At 41.4% G+C, this 21,878-nt stretch overlaps 1 protein-coding gene across 1 annotated transcript in view; it reads left to right on the forward strand.

Annotated features, from left to right (window-relative positions):
• Positions 1–21,878, forward strand: part of SPAG16 (sperm associated antigen 16) — a 724,599-nt gene that overhangs the window by 528,432 nt on the left and 174,289 nt on the right. Inside the window, 1 exon segment of the mRNA XM_077830377.1 lies at positions 18,827–18,892. Within this exon segment, the coding sequence (XP_077686503.1) occupies positions 18,827–18,892 (66 nt within the window).

Consider the following 21,878-nt stretch of genomic DNA (forward strand, 5'->3'; position numbering starts at 1 on the left):
AGGAGGCAGGAATACCCTCAGGGATTGCTCCAACACAGAGAAATGTCCCGGTGCTCTCTTAGCACGTCCAGAATCCTGGTGTCATTGCGAAGAACAGCCAGTTGAAGACTGGCACAAATCCAAGATGCCTAAAAAGAATTCTCCCTCCATCAGTCACAAAGAGGCTCCACAACCCCTCCAGCCACGGCTCATTAGTCCCGGATTAAGGCACTTTCTTCCCTTTGGGCAGGAACTGATCCTTAGATGTGATGCAGGCTCATGGGGACCATGACTCATGCTGCTCCTTGGGCCTGTCCCCTAAAGCCAGATCTTAGATTCCGTTTAGGCTTGATATGCCCTTACATGCCCTCTCCAGCAGCCTTTAAAGTCCCTTCTCAAATTCCATCCTCATTATCCAATTGGAAACAGCTGGCAGCTGGATTTCCTTCTAGCTGTCTAGCCAGTCTGTCTACCAGCTCTGTGGTAGGCAGAAAGGCCAGCTTCTTTTGTCTGCTCATTGCCTAGCCCCTCATGACTCTGGGGGCAGCACCAGCCTTCTCAGCGCTGCTTCTGATCTGTGGAATGGGGACTGTACATGACTATTTGTGAAATCTTGGTTTTTTTCTGCTCTGATCTCTTTATCTCAAAAAGCAGGAACCTACAGTGGTTGCCTGTGTTTTTTCTATGTGATTTTATTTTCCCAGAACATTTAAAAGTGTCTAGTATGGTATCACAGAAGAATCAGAGGTGGAAAACCTCCACTTTTGCCCTCTGAGCTATCCAAGGCCACCCATTTACAATACAAGAAAAGAAAATAGAGACATCGATTTTAGAATGGGGCAGGTGGCAAACAGAAGCATTTCACATTTTCCCCACTGCATAAAACCCCTATGCCCTCAATAACAAGTCAATACTGAACAATGGCGAATGATTCTCTGGATTGTGAAGTCTTAAGAGTTCACTCTGGAGGCAGGAGAATAGTGGAGTGGGGAGGGGAAAAAAGGAAGATGATTTTTACAAGAACTCAGCTCTGGCTCTTCCTACCTTTTTCTCGGAACAAATTCAGGTGGGATTTTAGGCTTTAATTTTCATTCTTAAGGTATCAAAATACAGACATTTGTTTCCCCCCTTGCTGCTTTTTATTCCCCACAAGCCTCTTCTCCCTTCATGTGGATGAAGGCTGTTGGGTTCTTCATGGTCTTGTTTGCTTCATGTTTAATTTCCTAGGGCTTTGCTATAATGCCTTGGCTTTTCAGCGTAGGAGGCTTCCATTTCCGGTGGGTGGAGGGGGCTGACCATGCCCTGATATCAACTTCTAATTGACAATGTGCTGTGTTAGAAACCAATCCGTTCAATCACTGCACTGAAGAAGGGCAGGTTTTCACCAAAAGAAGCTCCCAGAGAGATCACATACTTTGAAGGAAATGCATTAATTAAAGCACTCAGAAAAATAGTGGGTGAAGCAGTGCTTAACACGTCAGCTAGATTTTATGCTACATTGAGCATTTTTTTTACCTCGATCTCCAAATGGTAAATAGAAATGCAGTTTTGAAAGCCTTAGTACATACTGGTGGCAGAACTTGATCGTTTCCTCTGCCGTTCCCCTTTGAAAGAACAACAGAAACAGGATGCAGTTATCTTTCCCACAGCTGAAGCTGTTCAGAGCCCAGGCAGACTAACGTTAATAAATGAGGATAATTAGCCTTGATTTGCATATTAAAATGGTCTTAATTAAACACAAATTCTGTAAACATTTTAAAGGCTGTAATCGATCTTTTGCAGGCTTTCTTGGTTATTTATATGATCTAATAAAGACTAGAGGCTTTGTTAATGAGACCTCTATTTCCTAACTTGTATGTGTCAATGAGATTATTGCACTAACAGTTTTGGAGCTGGCTGCCTTTAATAACTCGCAAAACCCTAAGGCTGAAATTCTTTTGTCCGCAGACTATATAAAATGATAGATCTACTATAATGTGAGTTTGCTGTGTGTATTTTCTGTTTTCCATTACATACTGTAAGGAACTGTCCAGCAATCCTCACTCAGGCAGAACTCCCACTGAGTCCCTGGGAGCTTTGCCTGAATAAGGACTGCAGGATCAGGCCAATATTGTCATTTTGCAATATTAAAATAATGCAACTAATATTTTATGCAGTGTACGACAGAAGCAGAATAGATTTGGTCAGAGACTCCCACCCAAATGTCCAAAAAACTCAGATTTCAAAAATAAACTTTTCTTTCCATATATATACAGTGACATATGGTTGTTTCAAATTGCAGTACATCCATGCACAGTAGGAAATGTTTAGTGTGCGGCAACAGGGTCCACGCGGATACTTAGTGTGCAGCATGCTGGAACGCTGTAGATATTCACCCCAGCTTGCAGCTTGGCAAGTGCTGATGCAGACATGCCCTCCAATTAACTTGAAGTCATGCTGCAATTTCACTACTGAACTGTGAAAATGCTTCAAGGAGTGTTACTCTTCTCAGTGTTTGTTTGCTATACTAGCATCTTGGGAACACTGCTGTCGAATAGGTGGCGTTCATGGGCCCATCAGTGCTTATTCTCTTCAGGTGCTAAATGGGTTTTGGAGAACTCATTTTTGTCTTGACAACTTTGTCTGTAACAGGCAAGAAATCTTTCAGGAGAAAGTGCTTCTGGTCAGCTTTTATTTTTTGACATCTCATTTTATTAATGGCCTCTTATCCCGTTATTTGTTTGACGTTAATCAAAAGCAACTGGCATTGATATTTTCTTTGCCATGGGATGTGCCCATGTGACGGGGTAGACTAGGCCCAGTGACCCCTGCTGGAGACCTCACGGTCCTGCCACACCCCCTCGCAGAGAGGAGCAGAAGAGAAGTCCTCCAGGTAACCTAGAGTGGTTGTGGGGAAGCAGCCAATGAGAGAGGCTGCAGGGAGTAGCCGGTCAGGGCCCAGCGGGGCCATATAAAAGGAGCTGCAGAATAGAGCAGCAGTTAGTTTCTGTCTGGAGCTGGAAGGGAGAGGGCTGGATTGCCGGCTGAAAGAGCAGCAGACCACAGAATCCTCAGTGTGAGCAGGGACCAGGGGAGCAAAGAGAGCTCCTGGCTGGCTGCTGGGACTGGAGTTGCTGACAGGGAGTGGGCAGGGCTGACAGGCATCCGGTTTTCAGCTCCTAGGCGGGGGGCCATGGGGTCTGCATGCTGCCCCCACCCCAAGCACCAGCTCTGTACTCCCATTGGTCAATGGTGGGGGGGAGGTCTGTGGGCGAGAGCAGTGCGTGCCATGGAACCTCTTGCCCTCCCTGCCTGCCTAGGAGCCAGAATTGATGGCTGCTTCTGGATCGCAGGGCAGTGCCCCAGGACAGGCAGGCTGCCTGCCTTGGCTCTGCAGTACCGCCGACTGGGAGCCACCTGAGGTAAGCCCACATCTCAACCCCCTGCCCAGCCCTGAGCCCCCTTCTGCACCCAAAATCCCTCATCCCCAGCCCCACCCCAGAGCCTCCATCCCCAGCTGGAGTCCTCACCCTCTCCAGCACCCCAACCCCCTGCTCCAGCCCAGTGAAAGTGAGTGAGGGTGGGGGGGAATGAGCCACTGAGGGAGGGGGAATGTAATGATCGGGGGAGGAGCCTCAGGGAAGGGGGTGGGGCTAGGGTGTTCAGTTTTTGAAATAGAAAGTTGGCAACACTAGTGCTGTCCCATTACAGCCTGTGTAAGATTTTCTGGTTTTGAAGACTGCAGGGGTCATTACATAGTTTATACTCCTGTGAATTCAGTCATCAAACACAATGCCTGGGTACAAAAAATGAAACAGAAATTCCCTTTCCATTTACGTCAGAACTATTCTTTACAGGGAAATATGAACAAAGCTGAACTCAATTACATATATTTTTAAGTAACCACAAAATATAAAAATTAGAAATTGTTTTCCTGCAGTGTGATCAGAGAGCTATATGGGTTATATAATGTAGAAGGGACTCTCAAAATCACACAGTACTGGCCTAATTCTGTTCCCACTGATGTGAACTGTGGGCAATCTAATGAGAGCAGAGTTAGGCCAGCAGTGAGCCATTTTGAAAATCCAGAAGCTGCCATTTAGCATGATACGTAAGCATGTGCTTTTACCTTTAAGCATGTGATTAGTCCAATTGATTTCATGTGCTTGAAGTTTAAAGCGTGTGTTTAAGTACCTTCCTGGATCTGAGCCTACATGATTTGGGATAGCTACTGCAATATGTAATACAACACTGAAATCCACGTGAGTTTTGTAGAAACAAGCATTGCAGGATGAGGTCCTATGATTAAAACTGATAGGAATTTTGCCATTAACTTCAATGGGCCCAGGATCTGACCCATTCCGTAATTCAGTATCTGAACGAAAAACATTTACTACACATATATTGCAATGTATGGTAATCATGATCATGAGGATGCTGCCTTTTTAAATGATAACTGTATCCTGGGATGAACAAATTCAGAGGCCGTAGGCCTAGGAATTTATTAACTCAGGATGTGGTTCTGACTAAATTTAATGGGAAGCACCATCCTGTCACTGTTATACTGACATTTAATTGAAATATTCAAATTTTAAATAAAAGCTAAGAAAAAATTTCCACCCTCCGCCCAAAGAATCTGTCAAACCTGATCAAATGATTAGAGTGGGTTAAAACTGACGGAGTTTCAAAACATTGACAACATTTGAAATTCAGCATTTTGAAATTTGACAGACTTTAGGAATTTTTGATGAACCTTTCACAACTCCTCAGGCAGAAAGCCCTGGGTGAGCAAGTGGTTTACTTTCCATTCCCATTCAGTGCTGGGTTTCTCTGCCGAGACTGCTAATTTGGGTGCCAATTGGGGTTATGGCTCTCTGCCCAGTAGGATAATGGACTGAGATCACACATTATTTGCTCATAAACCAAGGAACAGCAATTAGATGGTGAAGGAGCTGAACATATACATTTGAAAATCTATAGCACAATCAACCCACCTTGTAGATTAATGAAGACAATAAAGGATACAGAACAAACAAGGTGGGTAAGATCATATATTTTATTGGACCAAAATTGCACAGAACAAACACTAAGACACAAGAGTATAAAATGCCAATCACAAATTATTACTGAAAGCTTTAATAAAAATTGCAGGGTTGTTTATAGCTTCTTTTTTTAATCTTCCTTTTTTTGGTTTATTTCTCCATTGATTTGCCATGTTAAACTTGGATGGGGTATGTTCCACATATAACAGGTTTGACAATAGAATGCACAGTGTAAATGCAGTATTGTTACTAATGAGTTTTTAAAAATAAAAATGGGATTTTAAAAAAGAAAATAGCAGTCAGATGGGTAATAGCTTTGCTACCACTGACCTGATTTGGATTCTCACTGGCACTTTGAAAATGGAAGAGGCTTATTGACCATTCCCTATCCTTGAGCCATCCTTCGTTATTGCAGGCAACTCTTCCATAGGTTGCCTGCAATGTTTTCTAAGTTGTTTGTTCTAGTTAAACAACTTAGTTTTGTTTATTCAAGATAGGCAAATAAGTACTGTTCTGGTGTGAATTAAATAACGGGTTGGTGTTTGGGTCTGAGTCTGAACCAAGGCTATGGTTCTTGTTTGAATGTGCCTAAATGTTGTGAGCGCTTTTCAAGAGATTTTAACTGAAATAGAATGGAAAACTCAAGAGATTTTGCAATATTCGTGCCAGCCTGAGTTGTAGATTTTATGTATTTTATTTATTGAGAGTCCTAGGTAGAGAAGACATAGAGTGTACAGCTTTAAAAATACAATCACTGGACACATGCAAGTAGTTTACAACCACAGAAGGTGTGGAGAAATGGTGGACATCTTATGAGATCAGCTCTTTTTGTTAGCTTTCCACAAACTTGGGCTGCATTTGAACCACATCCAAAAAAATAAGACTCTTTCTATATTTGGTTTCACAGAGAATTAAGATTTTAAAGGCAGGGAACTTGAATATCAATCTCCTGCTCTTGAAATCTGGGGAGGAAAGAGAATTGGCAGATTTTCCAGTTTGGACTCATCTCTATTTCTTATATTTAATTCAAGTCCACTTATGTGTTACTTGTATTGACATCCACCTTCGTGTCATCTCATTTACAAGGCCAACATAAATTCTTTTGAATGTTCCTTTCTGCTTTCACTGTGATCACTACTTCCCTTATTAGGCACCATTAGCAAATTCAGTTAATCTGATCTTTTTTGTAGTGCTCCTTCCTAGGTTAAGATAACTGAGGCTCAGAAGACTGAACATGAGAGAGACCTATTATATCCATACCACTTGAACATAACTCATGAAAACTCTTGTATGCTTTTCAGAGTTTTGGAATCATGAGTTCATTTAATGTGACCTTTAGCTACAATAAAAATAAACTACCCTGTTCTGTGAGAGAGAAGGGTCTCATCCCACTCATGCAGTGAGCAGAGCTGAGGGACACACTCACCCTGATTAGCAGGGTGGCACTGGCCATCTTGATTGACCATTGTTCTCCAGAACCTCTGTAGGGTGGACCACTAAAATTACAGGGGGAGGAATGCAATCATCTAAATTGGGTGCTTAACGCAGTGGCAATCTGATATGTTCATGTAGATCTCAGAATCCATTTGAAGAAGGAATGGGTTCTGTTTCTAGTGTTGTCTGCGGACATCAACCAGGTGAATAAACACTTTGTATAATCCTTAGGTCCTTCCAGCTACAGCTCCTCATACATCCTTCCCTTCAAGGACATTGATATTCCATAAATACCTTGGATGTCTTTTAAGAGGTGGTCCATCCAACCTTACACTCTCCCTCTCCCAAGCCACATGGCCGTCTCTAGTCCCCGCTCCCCCTCCAGGGGGAGGGGGAACTGTGTGCTCACTTTCTTCGTCTTGCAGCTTGCTAGGTACAGACTACCCTGCACTGGTATTCAGTAGGAGGAGGGGCAGGCAATGGCTGACTCCTCCCCCCGTAGGGTTCTGTAGTTGCTGGAGACATTTCAATTGCCAGTACTGCTAAAATGAGAGCACAGATGAAGACATCCCATAATTCTGAGTGTGGTAGGCAGAAAATTGTTCTGGTTCCTTAGCAACTGTGTACTATTTGGGACAACTAGTGGTTTCCAGCTTCTGCACTATGATTTAGAGAGTGTCTATGACCCTTCACTAACTTTAACAGCATTGGCTGCCGGCATGTGTCCCAGACCCTTCTTCCTTCTGGAGGTTTTCCTCTCCCCAGAGACATTCATGTATTGTTTAAAGACACTAGCGCCGCTGACACTGCATGATAGTGGATGTGGTCACCTGGTGCACCCTGGATTAGGGGAACAACCTGGACTGAAAAGCAAGTTGGAGGCAGAGGAGATCGGTCCACCAGCCCCTTTGAGGACAACAAAAGAGAAATGTTGGCAGAGGGCTTGCAGTCAGAGGTGCCCTAAAGAGCAATAGGAAAGAGTGCTAGCCTCAGAGGCAGGATTATGTGGAATTTAGACCTGCATGGTTTGATTTCTCAGCATCCCCATCCTGAAAAGCTAATTAACACACCTCAGTGTTTCATGGGATCTTTGTGATCACGAGTGCTCAGAGCCTCAGTTTCACATCTTACCTTGAAGATGGCACCTCTGTTATTACACAGTCCCTTACCATTCAATGGGACTGATTCAGTGTAAACAAAAAAACACAAATTAAACTATAGCCCTTTTAGCTGCAAGGGTAAACTAACAAACATGAACCAAGTAAAGACTAATACAACTAATGCCTGAGGCTGAGTCCCAGATAGTCTTGAACAATAACTGTGAGAGGGATGCAAACTGTTCCTATTAATTAGAAAGGTGGTTGACTCTGAAGAATAATGTTGATTTAAAAGTCAATGTTATCCACTATTTCTCTGCTGGTAAAGCCAAATAAGTAAGGAAAGGCTGATCTTAATATGAAGAGCTATTGTGAGAGGAGTCTCATGATGATCTCACCTTTCGGTGTCTCATGTAGGTGGCATATGGGAGAGTACTACTGCTATTTTTTTCTAGTGGGACCCTGATGGACTGGTTGAAAAGGTGTGTCTAGAAAAAATGAGCCAGAGGTTTAAAAAATGAATCCCACCCTACCCTCTCAAGATCTTTGGAAATAGTTTATCCTCTGGCGTGATCTTGATCAATTGAGTTCAACACTCATTGTAGCAAAGTTGACTGAACTATAAATATTGGATAAACAAGCTAAAAACTTCTATTCAACAAGTACTGAATTCCGTTGATTGTCCTACGCTGCCCGAGGGAAGGTTGTACAGTTCTTGACACCCTTTGTCAAAAAGTGGTAGACTTCCTACGGTGGAGAAGACCTCAGGGTCAAATTGTCAGCGGTCTGTTTTTCAATTACATCTATTTTTAAAACCTTCTCTGGGGAAGATAGTTGTTTAAACAGTGCACCGAAACTCTGTAAATGTTTAGTAAATAGGTCACAAAACCATATTTTTTCCATTCCTCTGGTTTGTTGAAACTTTTTTCTGTTGAGTTGGAAGCTGATGAATCCTTCAGGAGTTCATAGAAGAGGGTACCCTACATGGTCATGTCTGTTCAAATACTGCCTCTGGTTAAGGGTTTTAGCAGACTGCCGTATTAGAAATCCAAGTGTGGGGAGAAGACAAAAAGATGATTTGCTTTCATCTCAAGAACAAAGTCAAACAGAAAGGCTTTTTCAACTTTCTTAATTCATGAAACATTTATCGTGGAGTCAGATTATATTACAGAGGCATGAATGGGGTCTGTCAGCATTTCTATTACAAACCCTTGTATTCAGGGTTTGCCAGGAGAGCCTCCAAGGTTCACTTTGAACTGACTTAGCATTCAAGGTCTTGGCCTGAAAGCACATTTTTCTTCCCAATTAAGAAAAATAAGTTTGAACATTTATATCTTGGAAGAATATTTTAATCCAAAAGCTATGTTAATGCTACGTTAAGGGGAAGTTCAAATGCACAGGAGTGAGGAAAGTCAGAAATAAGTACTCCCAAAGCAAAGTTACCTTAGTTCCTTCCATATTTGTACTGATCTGTTGACCGTGGTGCTGTATGTGTCGATTCAAAGATGTGCCCAGAGGTGCTGGATCTGCGGGTGCTGAGGATGCAGCAGCACCCCCAGCTTAAAGTTGTTTCCATCATATACAAGGTTTACATTTTGGTTCAATGGCTTTCAGCACCGTCATTATAAAAATTGCTCCAATGCCACTGGGTTTGCCATAATATTTATGTGCAATGTGACAGAATTAATATGATGGGCATCTTAATTTTGTTGTGCTTACGTTCCCAACCTTGGCGGTTGACTCGCAGATTTTTTTTTTCCTGTTGAAGGGAAGGCTGGTCTTGTGTTTGAAACATGGGCGTGAAAGCTGAGAGATGTAGGTTGTGTTGGGGGGAGGGTGTAAAATGGGGGGAACTGAGTCACAAGTTCACCCAATTTAGACTTAATCAATTCTCGCCTTTATTTATACAATTTCAGACAGAATTAGTGTTACTTACAGTGTCTGAACATATATTTATGCCAGAAAATAATATCAGACAAAACAGAATAGGTGTAGGGCCCAGATTTCCTAATTCTGGGACACTGGGAAAGTTAGCTTGTATTTCATGCTGGTTATTGCCTCCTCTGATCTCTTTGTCTGGTCCTTCAGTCCTGTTCCTTCAGTTCTCGGTCCATTGTTTCTCTGATTTGGGCCCTGTTCACTTCTTTTATACATTTTCACATTCCATATTTCTTTTCTCCAATCAGCTTCTATCACAGCCACCCTTTAATTCTTTATGTAACCTGGACATTTTAATTTACCCAACTCCTGCATTTTTTCTGCTGTTTTTCTGCAGTTTTTATATCCTGGGTTTTCTCAGTAAAACATCTCTTCTTGTTACAGATTTGTATGTTTCTTCCTCAAAACTTCCAGAACAACATTATCTTTGTTCCATCAGCAACAACATCATTTTAAGCAGATTGGCAATTCTGTGTAAAAGAAGAACTGGCAAAACTACACTTATGCCTGCAAGACCTGAGCCGAAGTGTTACCTCATTTAAACTCACCCACTATCCATTATTACAAATTATTACTATCAATCTATCAAAACTTTTACCCTTACCATTTAACAATTATTCATTTTGACATTTCAATGTCATATTCGATATGTATATATCATTATACCCCTTCTGTCTCTTTGTGGGGGAGGAGTTACAGAAAACACAATGATTCTTTAGTGTCAACATTTCTTATCTTCTTTAATCGTGGGTTTTCAAAGGACTTTTTCATTCGAAGTCCAGTACTGTTTGCGAAACATTACAAAAACCCCCCTTCATTTGAAATTTTCCAATGAATGCATTTTGAGGGGTGTCTCAGTTTCAGGGCCTTGATTTATAGTTGCTTGTGATGGTATCCCAATAGTTGTTTCCTGACACTGCCACAGACTTCCCGTGTGACCTGAGACAGGTCACTTAATCACTCTGTACCTTAGTTACTCCACCTGTACAAGGGAGATAATACTACTATTTACCTACCTCACAGGGCATCATTTGTAAAGTCCATCCTCTGATGAACAGCGTTATGTAAGCGCAAGACATTATTTATTTTAATTAATACATATGTTTTCTACTTTAGTGTAGAAAAGTTAGGACTTCCTATTTGGACGTGTAAGGCATATGGTTATTTGAAGAAAGGATGTGTTCATTGGCCCATGAGTATTTCTTTAAGGTGCACTCAGGGATCATAGCATTCTTTCCAAGTCACAAAGACCAGTGAAAATACCGATGAGTGTTTTGCTGTGTAAACACTTTTCTGAGTACACTCACCAGTCCCTGTAGGTGCACTTCTTGAAGGCTCTAGAACTCCCAGGAAGGCCAAGAAGTCCTGCATATTTGAATCTCTGTCCATGTAAACAGGTGTAGATACGCTCAGATGTGTATATCTAAAAGATCATAAAGGATTAAATCAGTAAAGAAAATTATGTACTGCACTTACATAGCACATTATATTGAATCAGTTATAACACTTCTCAACCAAACTTTTCAGCCCTGTAAAGGATGTGCTCTTTGTGGAAGTCTATCGCCCGTGGTATGACATTCTCAGTCCCGAAAGAGTTCAAATTATCAAGGCCTTCAAAATGGTTGAGCAGCACCTTAAAACATGCAGCACAATATTGTTTTCACACTCACATAAATCAAAAATGGCTCAATGGATTTTGTTAAACCAGCAATTAAATACATATCAGGGAAACCCAACTGCTGTGGTAAGCAGTTAATGGTCTAACTTAATTCCATAGATGAAAAGAAATGAAGAGCTGGGCTGAAATCTCTATCCTTAACTTGTCCTGTTTTGCCTAGATATGCATCACTCAATAGCAAGGAGAAATTAGAACAGAATTTCACCCATGGCACTGAATTCCCTGGCTTTTTGCGTGGTGTAAATTAGACCTAAGAAATTATTTGAACTCAGGTTCCTTGTTTCAGTGTTCCATGAGGATTGCTTCAAGGTTACCTATTTTAGCTTCTCTGCTCCAAGAAAATGGCAAAATGCTTTCTGAAGCTACCTTTTCTTTTGTGCTGAGGTTTAAAAATAGACGCATCATCAGGGTCTTTTAAGATCATTCAGATGACTCTAATCCCAGACAGGCAATTAACAGCTATATTTAGTGAAAGCTAACAGTTTGATAAGCACCAAGGGATGTTTTTCTGTGTTATTTATAAACACTAATTCAAATAGAAGTTTAAAGCTTTGAAATGAAAAAGAATATTTATATCCATTTTTATCAACAAATGCTTCACTTTTAATACTTGTTTCCTTTCAGTGAATGCTGCTGCTGTGGTGTTTTTCTTTGATTGTTAGTTTCATGGCAAAGCTACAAAAGAAGAAAGTAGTGCACATAAAAGGAAGTGGCTAGCAGCTAGTAATTCAAAGAGAGTGGAGGAAAACCCTGTTTTACTAATTTAAATTTCAAAGATATCAAAAGACTGGTGACTCAGTTTAAAAATGAATATGGTATTCTTCATAATTTAGTGCCCTGTGAGGCTCCTGGGCTTTGTACCCAAGGATATTAATACATTCCTTAGGGGGGAACTGGATAAATTTGTTGCTCTTTTAAAACTATGGAATTCTATAATAAACAGTTTGCTCTTTTATTTTTCTCTCGCTGGAGAGACATAGTTTGATGGTCATTGGACTTGTGACAATAATGTCTCAGGAACTTTGGACCCAAATCGGAGAATCTTCCAAAATATTGATGTTGGGATAAGATGTTGTCTTTCTAACAGATCTTGTCTCTCATTATATGGGGCAAAGTACTGTGTTCCAGAGTTTGCCTCTAACACTCTTGTAAACGGAGAGGTTTGGTCAAATATCAGGCATCCTCATTGCTTTCTTGGTGGCAAGAAGTACTGTCAGTAAGCCAGGCATTATGGTGTAAAGTGCTGGAGTGCCAACAATGTTTGCATCTGCTCTATGTAGGTGGGATCCATGATAGAACTTAGGCACCTAAATCTCTAATGTAGGCACCTCAGTCTCAGATTGAGGTGCCTAAATCCCAGTTTTGGTTCCATTGCAACTCACAAAGCTCTTGTCGAACCCTAAAGGCACCTAAACTCACTTGATGCCTAAGTTTTCAGAGTAAAAGTTCCCTCAGTGCTTAAGTTTCTGCCTCTGGGCACTGCTGCCTCACTGTAAGCACCCAGACACTTATCTCCCACCTAGGCCCCAAAGCAATTCACAAACCAGGGAAAGACTAGATATGTTCAGCAACCTAAGTTGTGCGCGGGGCCTGATCTGATAGGCAGACTTTGAGCATGCCTACTGTATCCAGTCCCATTTAAAGTATGACCAGAGGAAACGGTGGTGGTGTTAGCCTTTTAGCCTCATGGTTAGAGCACTCACCTAGGATGTGGATGATGCAAGTTCAATTCCTATTTCTGCCAGATGCGGAGAATGGATTTGAACAGGGTTCTCCCAGCTGTCAGGAGAGTGCTGTAACCATGAGCTATGGGATATTCTTGCACCTTTAACAATTACTTCTAATACTGAATGGACCAGATTATGCTAATTGCAAAGGGACTCTGCCCTGAAGACACTGCAGAACCACATTGCCTTAGTGGGAGCTCCACAAAAGCCTGTTCTGCAGGACCCCTGCCTAATTCATTCCACTGGGCTCCTCCTCTTAACTCAGTGGGAAATTCACCCCTGGACATAGGGCATTCAAAATACTTCTTAACTGGGACTTACACCTCTTGTGCAGGCAGTCTGCATGGGGTAAATTTCACACTGAATGAGACCAGGGTCCTGAGGATATACTAATATACAATCAAATAATTAAAGACCAAAGCAGAATGTGTATGCAAGGGGGAGGCAGTGTTAAGGTTGTGTGTGCATCATTAATTCACTTTTGAGTGCTCAATTTTGCAAATGTAACATTTTCTTACCATGGGCTCTGATCCTGAAAATACTTATTACCTCTTGACCTCAATGGGGCTGCTCACTGTAGTAAGCACTATGTTCATCAGTAAGGGTTTGCAGGTGCAGTCATATAGTTTTTATGTATGCAGTTAGAGTACAAATCTTACCATGACTGGGGGTGCTAAAGGGAACAATAAAATGTAAACTCTGAAATATTAGATTAAATATATTAGATTTATTTGCAATTATTATTAGCAATTAAATTTGATCTGCTGATACACTACAAATTATGATGAATCTAGTGGCGTTGTTGTAATTACTCTTCAGGGACACTATTTAGAAACACCTTACAAGACCATTGTCTGTTTCATTCATTGGTGATAAAGATTGAGATCTTTCTAGAAGGAAAGTCAAGAATTGCTCATTCGGGGGGATTGTGTCCACATGTTTCTTGTCTTTTCCTTCTGAATTCCCATGCTTGGGGAAAGATGGATTTTTTAAAATATTAGCATATATATATATATATATATCAGAGTGCAAGTCACTGCCCTTCATCCTACCAAACAACACATTAATTTAAAGGGGCCAAAGTATATTTTCCATGACTACACTGATGCAAAAAATGCTTTGACAAGTAGCTTGACAGTGCCACTAGGACACAAACTAGATTTTGTATTCTCAGAATTCTTCTCCACCAGACTTTTCATGAATATTCGGTTACACTCTTCCCATCTCCTATTATGTTATTATCCAAATTTAATTTATCTCTCACTATCTACCCTGGGGATTGTGTGTAATAATGTATCTCTGCTAAGAGAGAATTCATAATTGGGTAATGAATATTTAAATTTTCTTTTTTATCAGGGTTTATGGGTGGTGGTTTGATTATTTATAACCCTTTTAAATATATAGGGCCAAATTTTTTGTTGCTGTGTGTCCATTGAAGACAATGGAGTAACACAAGTAGAGCATTAGGCCCATTTTGTGAATCTTTTTCTTCCTATAACTGAAGTTTAGATAATGGAATTTTGTAATGGTTTGGTTTTCTTTTTATTATTGCTATATTTGTATTGCAAAATTTCCATGAGAATAGTATCTTGTTCCAGCAGAGTGCTTTTCAACAGTAGATATCCAAACAGGCAAATATCATTATCCCCATTTTACAGATAGGGAAACTGAGGCACAGAGCAGTGAAGTGATTTCCCCATGGTCACGCAGCAGGTTAGCAGCAGAGCCTAGAATAGTACCTAGGTCTCCTGAGTCCCAAATGAAGTTCCATGTCGATTCATAGATATTTAGGTCAGAAGGGACCATTATGATCATCTAGTCTGACCTCCTGCACAACGCAGGCCACAGAATTTCACCCACCACTCCTACAAAAAAAACCTCACACCTATATCTGTGCTATTGAAGTCCTCAAATCGTAGTTTAAAGACTTAAAGGAGCAGAGAATCCTCCAGCAAGTGACCCATGCCCCATGCTACAGAGGAAGGCGAAAAACCTCCAGGGCCTCTTCCAATCTGCCCTGGAGGAAAATTCCTTCCCGACCCCAAATATGGTGATCAGCTAAACCCTGAGCATATGGGCAAGATTCACCAGCCAGATACTACAGAAAATTCTTTCCTGGGTAACTCGGATCTCACCCCATCTAATAGCTCATCACAGGCCATTGGGCCTATTTACCATGAATATTTAATTACCAAAACCATGTTATCCCATCATACCATCTCTTCCATAAACTTATCGAGTTTAATCTTAAAGCCAGATAGATCTTTTGCCCCCACTGCTTCCCTTGGAAGGCTATTCCAAAACTTCACTCCTCTGATGGTTAGAAACCTTCGTCTAATTTCTAGTCTAAATTTCCTGGTGGCCAGTTTATATCCATTTGTTCTTGTGTGTACATTGGTACTGAGCTTAAATAATTCCTCTCCCTCTCCGGTATTTAGCCCTCTGATATATTTATAGAGAGCAATCATATCTCCCCTCAACCTTCTTTTAGTTAGGCTAAACAAGCCAAGCTCCTTGAGTCTCCTTTCATAAGACAAGTTTTCCATTTCTCGGATGATCCTAGTCGCCCTTCTCTGTACCTGTTCCAGTTTGAATTCATCCTTCTTAAACATGGGAGACCAGAACTGCACACAGTATTCCAGGTGAGGTCTCACCAGTGCCTTGTATAACGGTACTAAAACCTCCTTATCCCTACTGGAAATACCTCTCCTGATGCATCCCAAGACCGCATTAGCTTTTTTCACAGCCATATCACATTGGCAACTCATAATCATTCTATGATCAACCAATACTCCTAGGTCCTTTTCCTCCTCCGTTACTTCTAATTGATGCATCCCTACTGGGCAACTGCTGTATTATACTTTTTTTGTGTGCTGTCCTTGTCACAGGGTGCTGTCCTTGTCCTTTTTGTGTGCGGTCCTGGGCCCAGTAAGGGGAGATGGGCCTCAGCCTCACCTGCAATATGCTTAACTCACCTTCCCAGGTGGGGAGGATGAGTAATAATGAGGTCATGTGACTAACTCAGGCCAGGCCTAGGGTCAAAAGGAAGAGGCGGAGGTTGAGTGGGAGCTTGTAACACTCCAGTTATGTAGACCTAGGAGTGTCAGGCAGGACGGAAGTCTGTGAAGCTGCAGCTGGCCTGAGGAAGCAGTAGTTGGTGAGTGCCACGTGGGGAAGTAAAGGGGCTGTTGGATTATAACCCAGCTCCAGGAAGGAGGACTGAGGACTGGTTGAGTCATGGAACCAGTGACCAGCAGGGTTAAGACGGCATGAAGTATTGTGTTGTGTATATGTCTGCAGCAAGGGAGTAAGATAACTATAAACTTAATAGAAATTCCATACTATGCATAAAAGTGTTTTTTTTTTCTTTGCAAATTAGCCTAGAGACTAGGACTAATCTTGCTGTGAAAGTTTGTCTTATGAATTTCAACAGTTTTTGAGTTATCCATGCCCCAAAGAGTACATTAAAATCTTTCCTCGGTGGAAAACCTGTAATTTTTCACTCTCTCATACTCATGAATGGTTAAACAGAGTTTAAAATTTTCCCCAAATAACAGCACTGGGTTGAGCATAATGATTGTAAATTCAGCTAAAATAAGAATTTCAGATAAAGTGAGCATAAAAATAGAGGGGGTATTATACGGTCTAACCTCAGTAGCAGTTCTTGCTGTTGGTCACATTTACATAAACAAATATTGATTGGTTCCAATGCCAGTAAAATATTGCCCAAAGTGCAGAGTGGTTTCTTAACATGTGATGCGTTGCCCAAAACCTTTGGCTATTTTTAATGGAAGGCATTTTAATGCTATTTCCCCTTGGGTCAGTTTGTACTTATTTTTTATCAAGATGGGGGATTCTTTTCTCCCCATGGCCCAGCTTACCAACAGGGAAGGCCCTTGAGAAGAACATCCCTCCAAGGTAGGGGAGAGCTCTGGTAAATGCTCCCAGTATAGAAGAGCCAGGTTTCAGAGGAAAGGAGTAGTTTGTTGAGGGTGTGTGGAACTGGAGGGAGGTTAGATCTCTCTGGGAGGGATCAGGCTGGCGTAGTGGAGGCAAACTTGGAGCCTTTTATGCCAGTCCTCCATCCCCTGAAGACCCAGGTCATCTGTTCCCAGGACGAGGCATTGTAGGTTGCTGACTGCTGACTTCTTTGCCAGTAGGCTGCTTCCCATGTCTGGAGAGCATAGGTTGGCTAGCTCCTTTCTCCCATCTTGGCCATCTCTTTCCCAGGCAGGAGATATTGTAGTTTGGATGCCTGCTGTCCACAGAGAGCACATGTCAGAAATCTGAGATGACATCTGACCTATACTATGGGCCTCCCTAGGTCAACTACAGCCTGCTGGGGAGGGCAATAGAAGATAATGAATTTTGATTTCACTGCTTTTGGGTTCTTAAGACAGACATTAAAGGTGTATATGTAACTGCCACCGTGTCTCAGTGGATCACAGCTGAGATACTAGATTCAGGACAAAATGCTGAGAAATCAGACCAATTTACCCCAAACTGGTGGTTATTCTATTATTAGATTATACCATACCAAGCCAGTAACAAAGGTAAACTTCTGTCTCAACACACTGGTTAACAGGAATTCAAAGATGCAGTATCCTTGGGTATTCTAGCCCTTGTCTCACCACCCAGACACTGGACTCTATGAGGAGTGGTTACTGAAAACCACTTTCATCACACATAGAGTTCTTTAATCCCAAGAGATCAGCCATGGAGCCAGGTCAATATATAACTCAGATGCTACCCAATAATCGTGCTGCTGCCAATCCTTTAGTAACTAAAATCTAAAGGTTTATTAATAAAAGAAAAGAAGAGAGTTAATAATGATTAATAGATTGTATACATACAAATAACTGCAAAGTCCTTATATCTGGTTTGTAGCAGTGATGGAATAGACTACTAGTTTGTAAAGTTTCACTGGTAACTTCCAAAAATTGGAAGGTCCTCAATCCATAGTTTGAAATACTCCTTTTTGTTGTAAATCCAGAGTCCAGAGAATCAGAGTGGGAAAAAGGCAAAATGGAAATATCTCAGAGGTCTTTTTTACCCTTTGCCACATGCCTGGAATTTTACTGTCTCAAACAAAGCTCACAGCCCAGTTTGTGGAAAGTTACTGGCACAAGGTGGAGTCCAGGATCACATCAGCATATTGAATATCCTTACATGGCTTGATGACTCACAGGGGGTGGCCATTGGCCCCTTGGAGGCTGAGGCATCTGCAGGAAGAGCTATCTGGGTGGAATGAGTTTCTTCTATGGCCCATTGTGAGAGCTAAGTGTCTTTGATGGACCATCAACACAAAGCTGTCTAGCCTTGATGTAAATCTTACCTGGTGGGTGTTACCCATGAATACTACATGTATAAGATATAAGTCCATAGCCAATATTCATAACTTTAGGTACAGAGATGAAACATGGATTTAACCAGGATAATCATATTTGATATCTTGTAACTTTTCCATTGATCCCTTAGATGATGTACTTCATACAAGATTTGTTGCAATTGTATAACAGTGGCAATATCCATGATATAAATGGACATATTTCAATCATACAGCATCACAGTAATGTATATAAAATCACTACACTTTATTAAATCATTATTGAAGCATTCACTGAAAGCTGGCACTCTGCTTTCCAAAGGACTATAATTGTATGTGTCTAGTTCATTAAAAGTGTTTTGTAAGAGAGCCATTAGCTGACAATATTTTAATGCATCTTTTCTACTAAGCACAATTCTGGAAGCAGATGAGCATCATCACATGTCTTTAAAAAATCTGCTCCTTGTCATGAATGCAGAAGTGCAGTGGCTAATTTTTAGCACGTTGAGTGACGTGCATCTTTGTACATGACAGTAAAATCAAGCTCGGTATTTATAAGGAAATACTGTAATTTACATAACTGTAAATCATTTAATTGTTTTCTTTTTTTTTGGTTGATTTCCTAGGGCCTCTGTGCTCAGACTTTCTATGGTCACCTGCATTCCTGTAATCATGCTACATTCAACATGAAGGTAAGTTCTGTGCACGAAGGATAGGTTTCTCATTGTCACTGTGTTATAAAGCCAGAAGTTACCATTGTGATCATCTAATTTGCCCTCCTTTATAACACAGGCCATACACCTTCCCTGAAATAATTCCTGTTTGAATTAGAGTGTATCTTTTAGAAAAACATCCCATCTTGATCTTAAAATCTCCATATACCATTTTTGTAAACAGTCTTCATGAACAGATATTTCCCCCTCATGAAATTGCGTATCTTGTAGGAATGTCTCACGATCCTGTGACAGTTGATGAAGGCACACATACTGATTATAGTATGTAAAGTTCCTGCTATATGTACAATAATGCTCCATCCCTACGACAAAGCTTAGTTTATTTCTTGCTGTCTCTGAGCCATTCCCCCTCACTGTGACTCAAGTTTGTTACCATCTTTCACTTCATATCCCACCGCTTCTCTAGCAAGTTCCATGTTTCCTCTGAGATTCTTCCTTTCACTCTTTTTGGTCTTTCTTTCTTGGCTAATTTCATGCATTGCCTCAATTTATCAGTGAAGATTTTATCTAAAGACTCCAGTCTTCCTTGGAAACGTTCACTTTCAAGATTGCCTCATCGAATATTTTTGGCCACTGTCTCTGATTTGCCATCTGTAGCGCTTTCTTCTCCACCTTTTTGTTGAAGTTGAGCCGTGCTCTGAGCAAGCAATGGTCACTGCTGGTGTTAAATGATGGCACTACTGAGCTGTCTTGTACAATGCGCCACTTATCGATCAGAATATAGTCAATCTTGTTCTTGTTCTTCACATTGGGTGTGATCAAGTCCACCTCCTCTTAGCCTTCTTCTTAAACCAGGTTCTACCAATGAACATTTCTTTCATCTCCACCAAAGTTGCCAGTCATTCTCCTCGTGGATTCCATTCGCCAATGCCATACCTTCCAATGAAACTTTCACTTTCTTTCCCTCTTCCAACTTTGGTGTTGAAATCTCCCATTGCGATCGTATATGTGGATTTTTGAGTGAGGGTTTCCTTGAGCTCCTGATAGAATTCTTCCACATTGTCATCTTTGCATGCGCTTGTGGGAGAATAGATCTGAATAATTCTGAGGGTGCTCTCCTTGTTCAGTTGGAGGTGTAGCACCCCAATGCAGGATGACTTAAACTTTCAGGAGATGATTTTTGAAGAACATTCCATGTTGATGATGAAGCCAATTCCTCCAAAGGTTCTTGGGCTTTTTCTTTTTCCCAACATGAAGGTACTTTCATCTCTCCATTTCACTTCCATCTCCTTTCTTCATCGTGTTTCACAGAGACCAAGGATGTTGCAGTCTGTCGTTGCCTTCTCCTCCATTACATGGTTTATCAAATTGTTTCTCATCAGTGTCCTTCAGTTATAGGTGCACGCTGAGAAGGCAGTCCTTTTTCTGTCCCCTGAAATTCTTAACAGCGTCTTGTCAACTGAACTCCCTACCACTGTCGTAGAACAGATCGAGGAGCACACAAGGAGTTGGGGCCTGTTTATTTGTGTTGTTTTAGCCATTTCTTCATCCACCCACTGGCTATGCTGTCAGTGGTGCATTTACCTCCTCAACTTAGCTTGCACCCAACTTCAAGAAGGAGGACAACCCTGGGTTGGTAGTCTGACACCTTAATAGCATAGTTGAACCTACTGAAGAATACACTCCACTATCCTCACTGTCAGAGAAGCCAGGGTCACTGCTGTGCCACTTTGAGGCATTGAGATAGGATTTTGCAGCAGGCAACATGTGCCAGCTTCTTCAACTCAACAGTACTGCCAGCAATGTTGTACAGTAGCGAAACATGGGCGCTGATGAAGACAGAGGAGCAGCAGCTGTCTGTCATGGAGAGGGCGACGGAAAGAAGAATCCTGGGAATTTCAGTCCACAACTGAGTCCCCAATGAAGTGATCAGACAGCAGAGTGGAGTGCAGGACATCATTGTTGAGAGCAGGCATAGTAAAATGCAATGGGCCGGGCATATAGTGAGGCTTACTGACAATTGATGGACTGCAGCTGTCGCTGAGTGGTACCCATGGGAACTGAAATGACCACTTGGCCGACCTCCAAAGAGATGGGAAGATTTTATCATGAAAAGACATGGCCGTACATGGAGAAGGAAGGCCAGGTTACGAGAAGAATTGAAGACGTGTTGTGATTGGCGCAATCTATACGAGAACTGAAGGACCAATCAATCAAGGTGAATATTTTATTTGCTTACTTTTCCATAACTACATCACAGCTAATTTATCACCTAAAATGTTCAAGATGGCTTTTTCTCATGCAGGGCTAGGCCCTTTCATTACTTACAAAAATACATACATAAGTGAGGATATAGTTTTGCACATTTCTCTAGAGATTACAGTGCAGACTCAGACTCTCTTCAAAGGCTCTGAGTGAATGGCCCCAAGACACACAAGACTCACCAGAATAATAGATTCCACATAGCTCAGTTGAGTAGGGGTGCTGATGTGCCCTATCAGAGGGAGACCCAAGGGAAATTGCACTTGGAGGTAAAATCCCTTCTCTAGGTATTATCGAGGACAGACACTTTGCATAGTGCAGCCTATGCACCCTTCCATGATTGGCTATATCCACTGGCACAGAATATGGAGGCAGGGTCATGGATGCAGCTCTTTCTTGTCAGTGCACGTAAAAGGCAAAATGGGACAGTTTTAAAGGACAATCACTTTACTGTCTGTTCTGCAAAATAGTATTTTTGTTCTGAGTTTTGAAAAATCGGACCCGATATGTATATTTGTGTTCAGCAATTATAGGAAAACAGTACAGTTGCATAATGTAAATTTCACTCAGGCAACTTGAGCTGGCATTGAACTTGAGTATCTTCTCTGTTTTTGTAATACACCTGTATTAAACTGTAAGAATTTGATAAACCGCAACATTTAAAACAAGTTCTTATACAGCACTTTCCAACTTGACAGGCATTTACGTTCTTTGTACCTCATTATCATACAGTAACTCTGTT

This window comes from Eretmochelys imbricata, chromosome 11 (genome assembly GCF_965152235.1).
Source record: "Eretmochelys imbricata isolate rEreImb1 chromosome 11, rEreImb1.hap1, whole genome shotgun sequence".
Lineage (NCBI taxonomy): Eukaryota > Metazoa > Chordata > Testudines > Cheloniidae > Eretmochelys > Eretmochelys imbricata.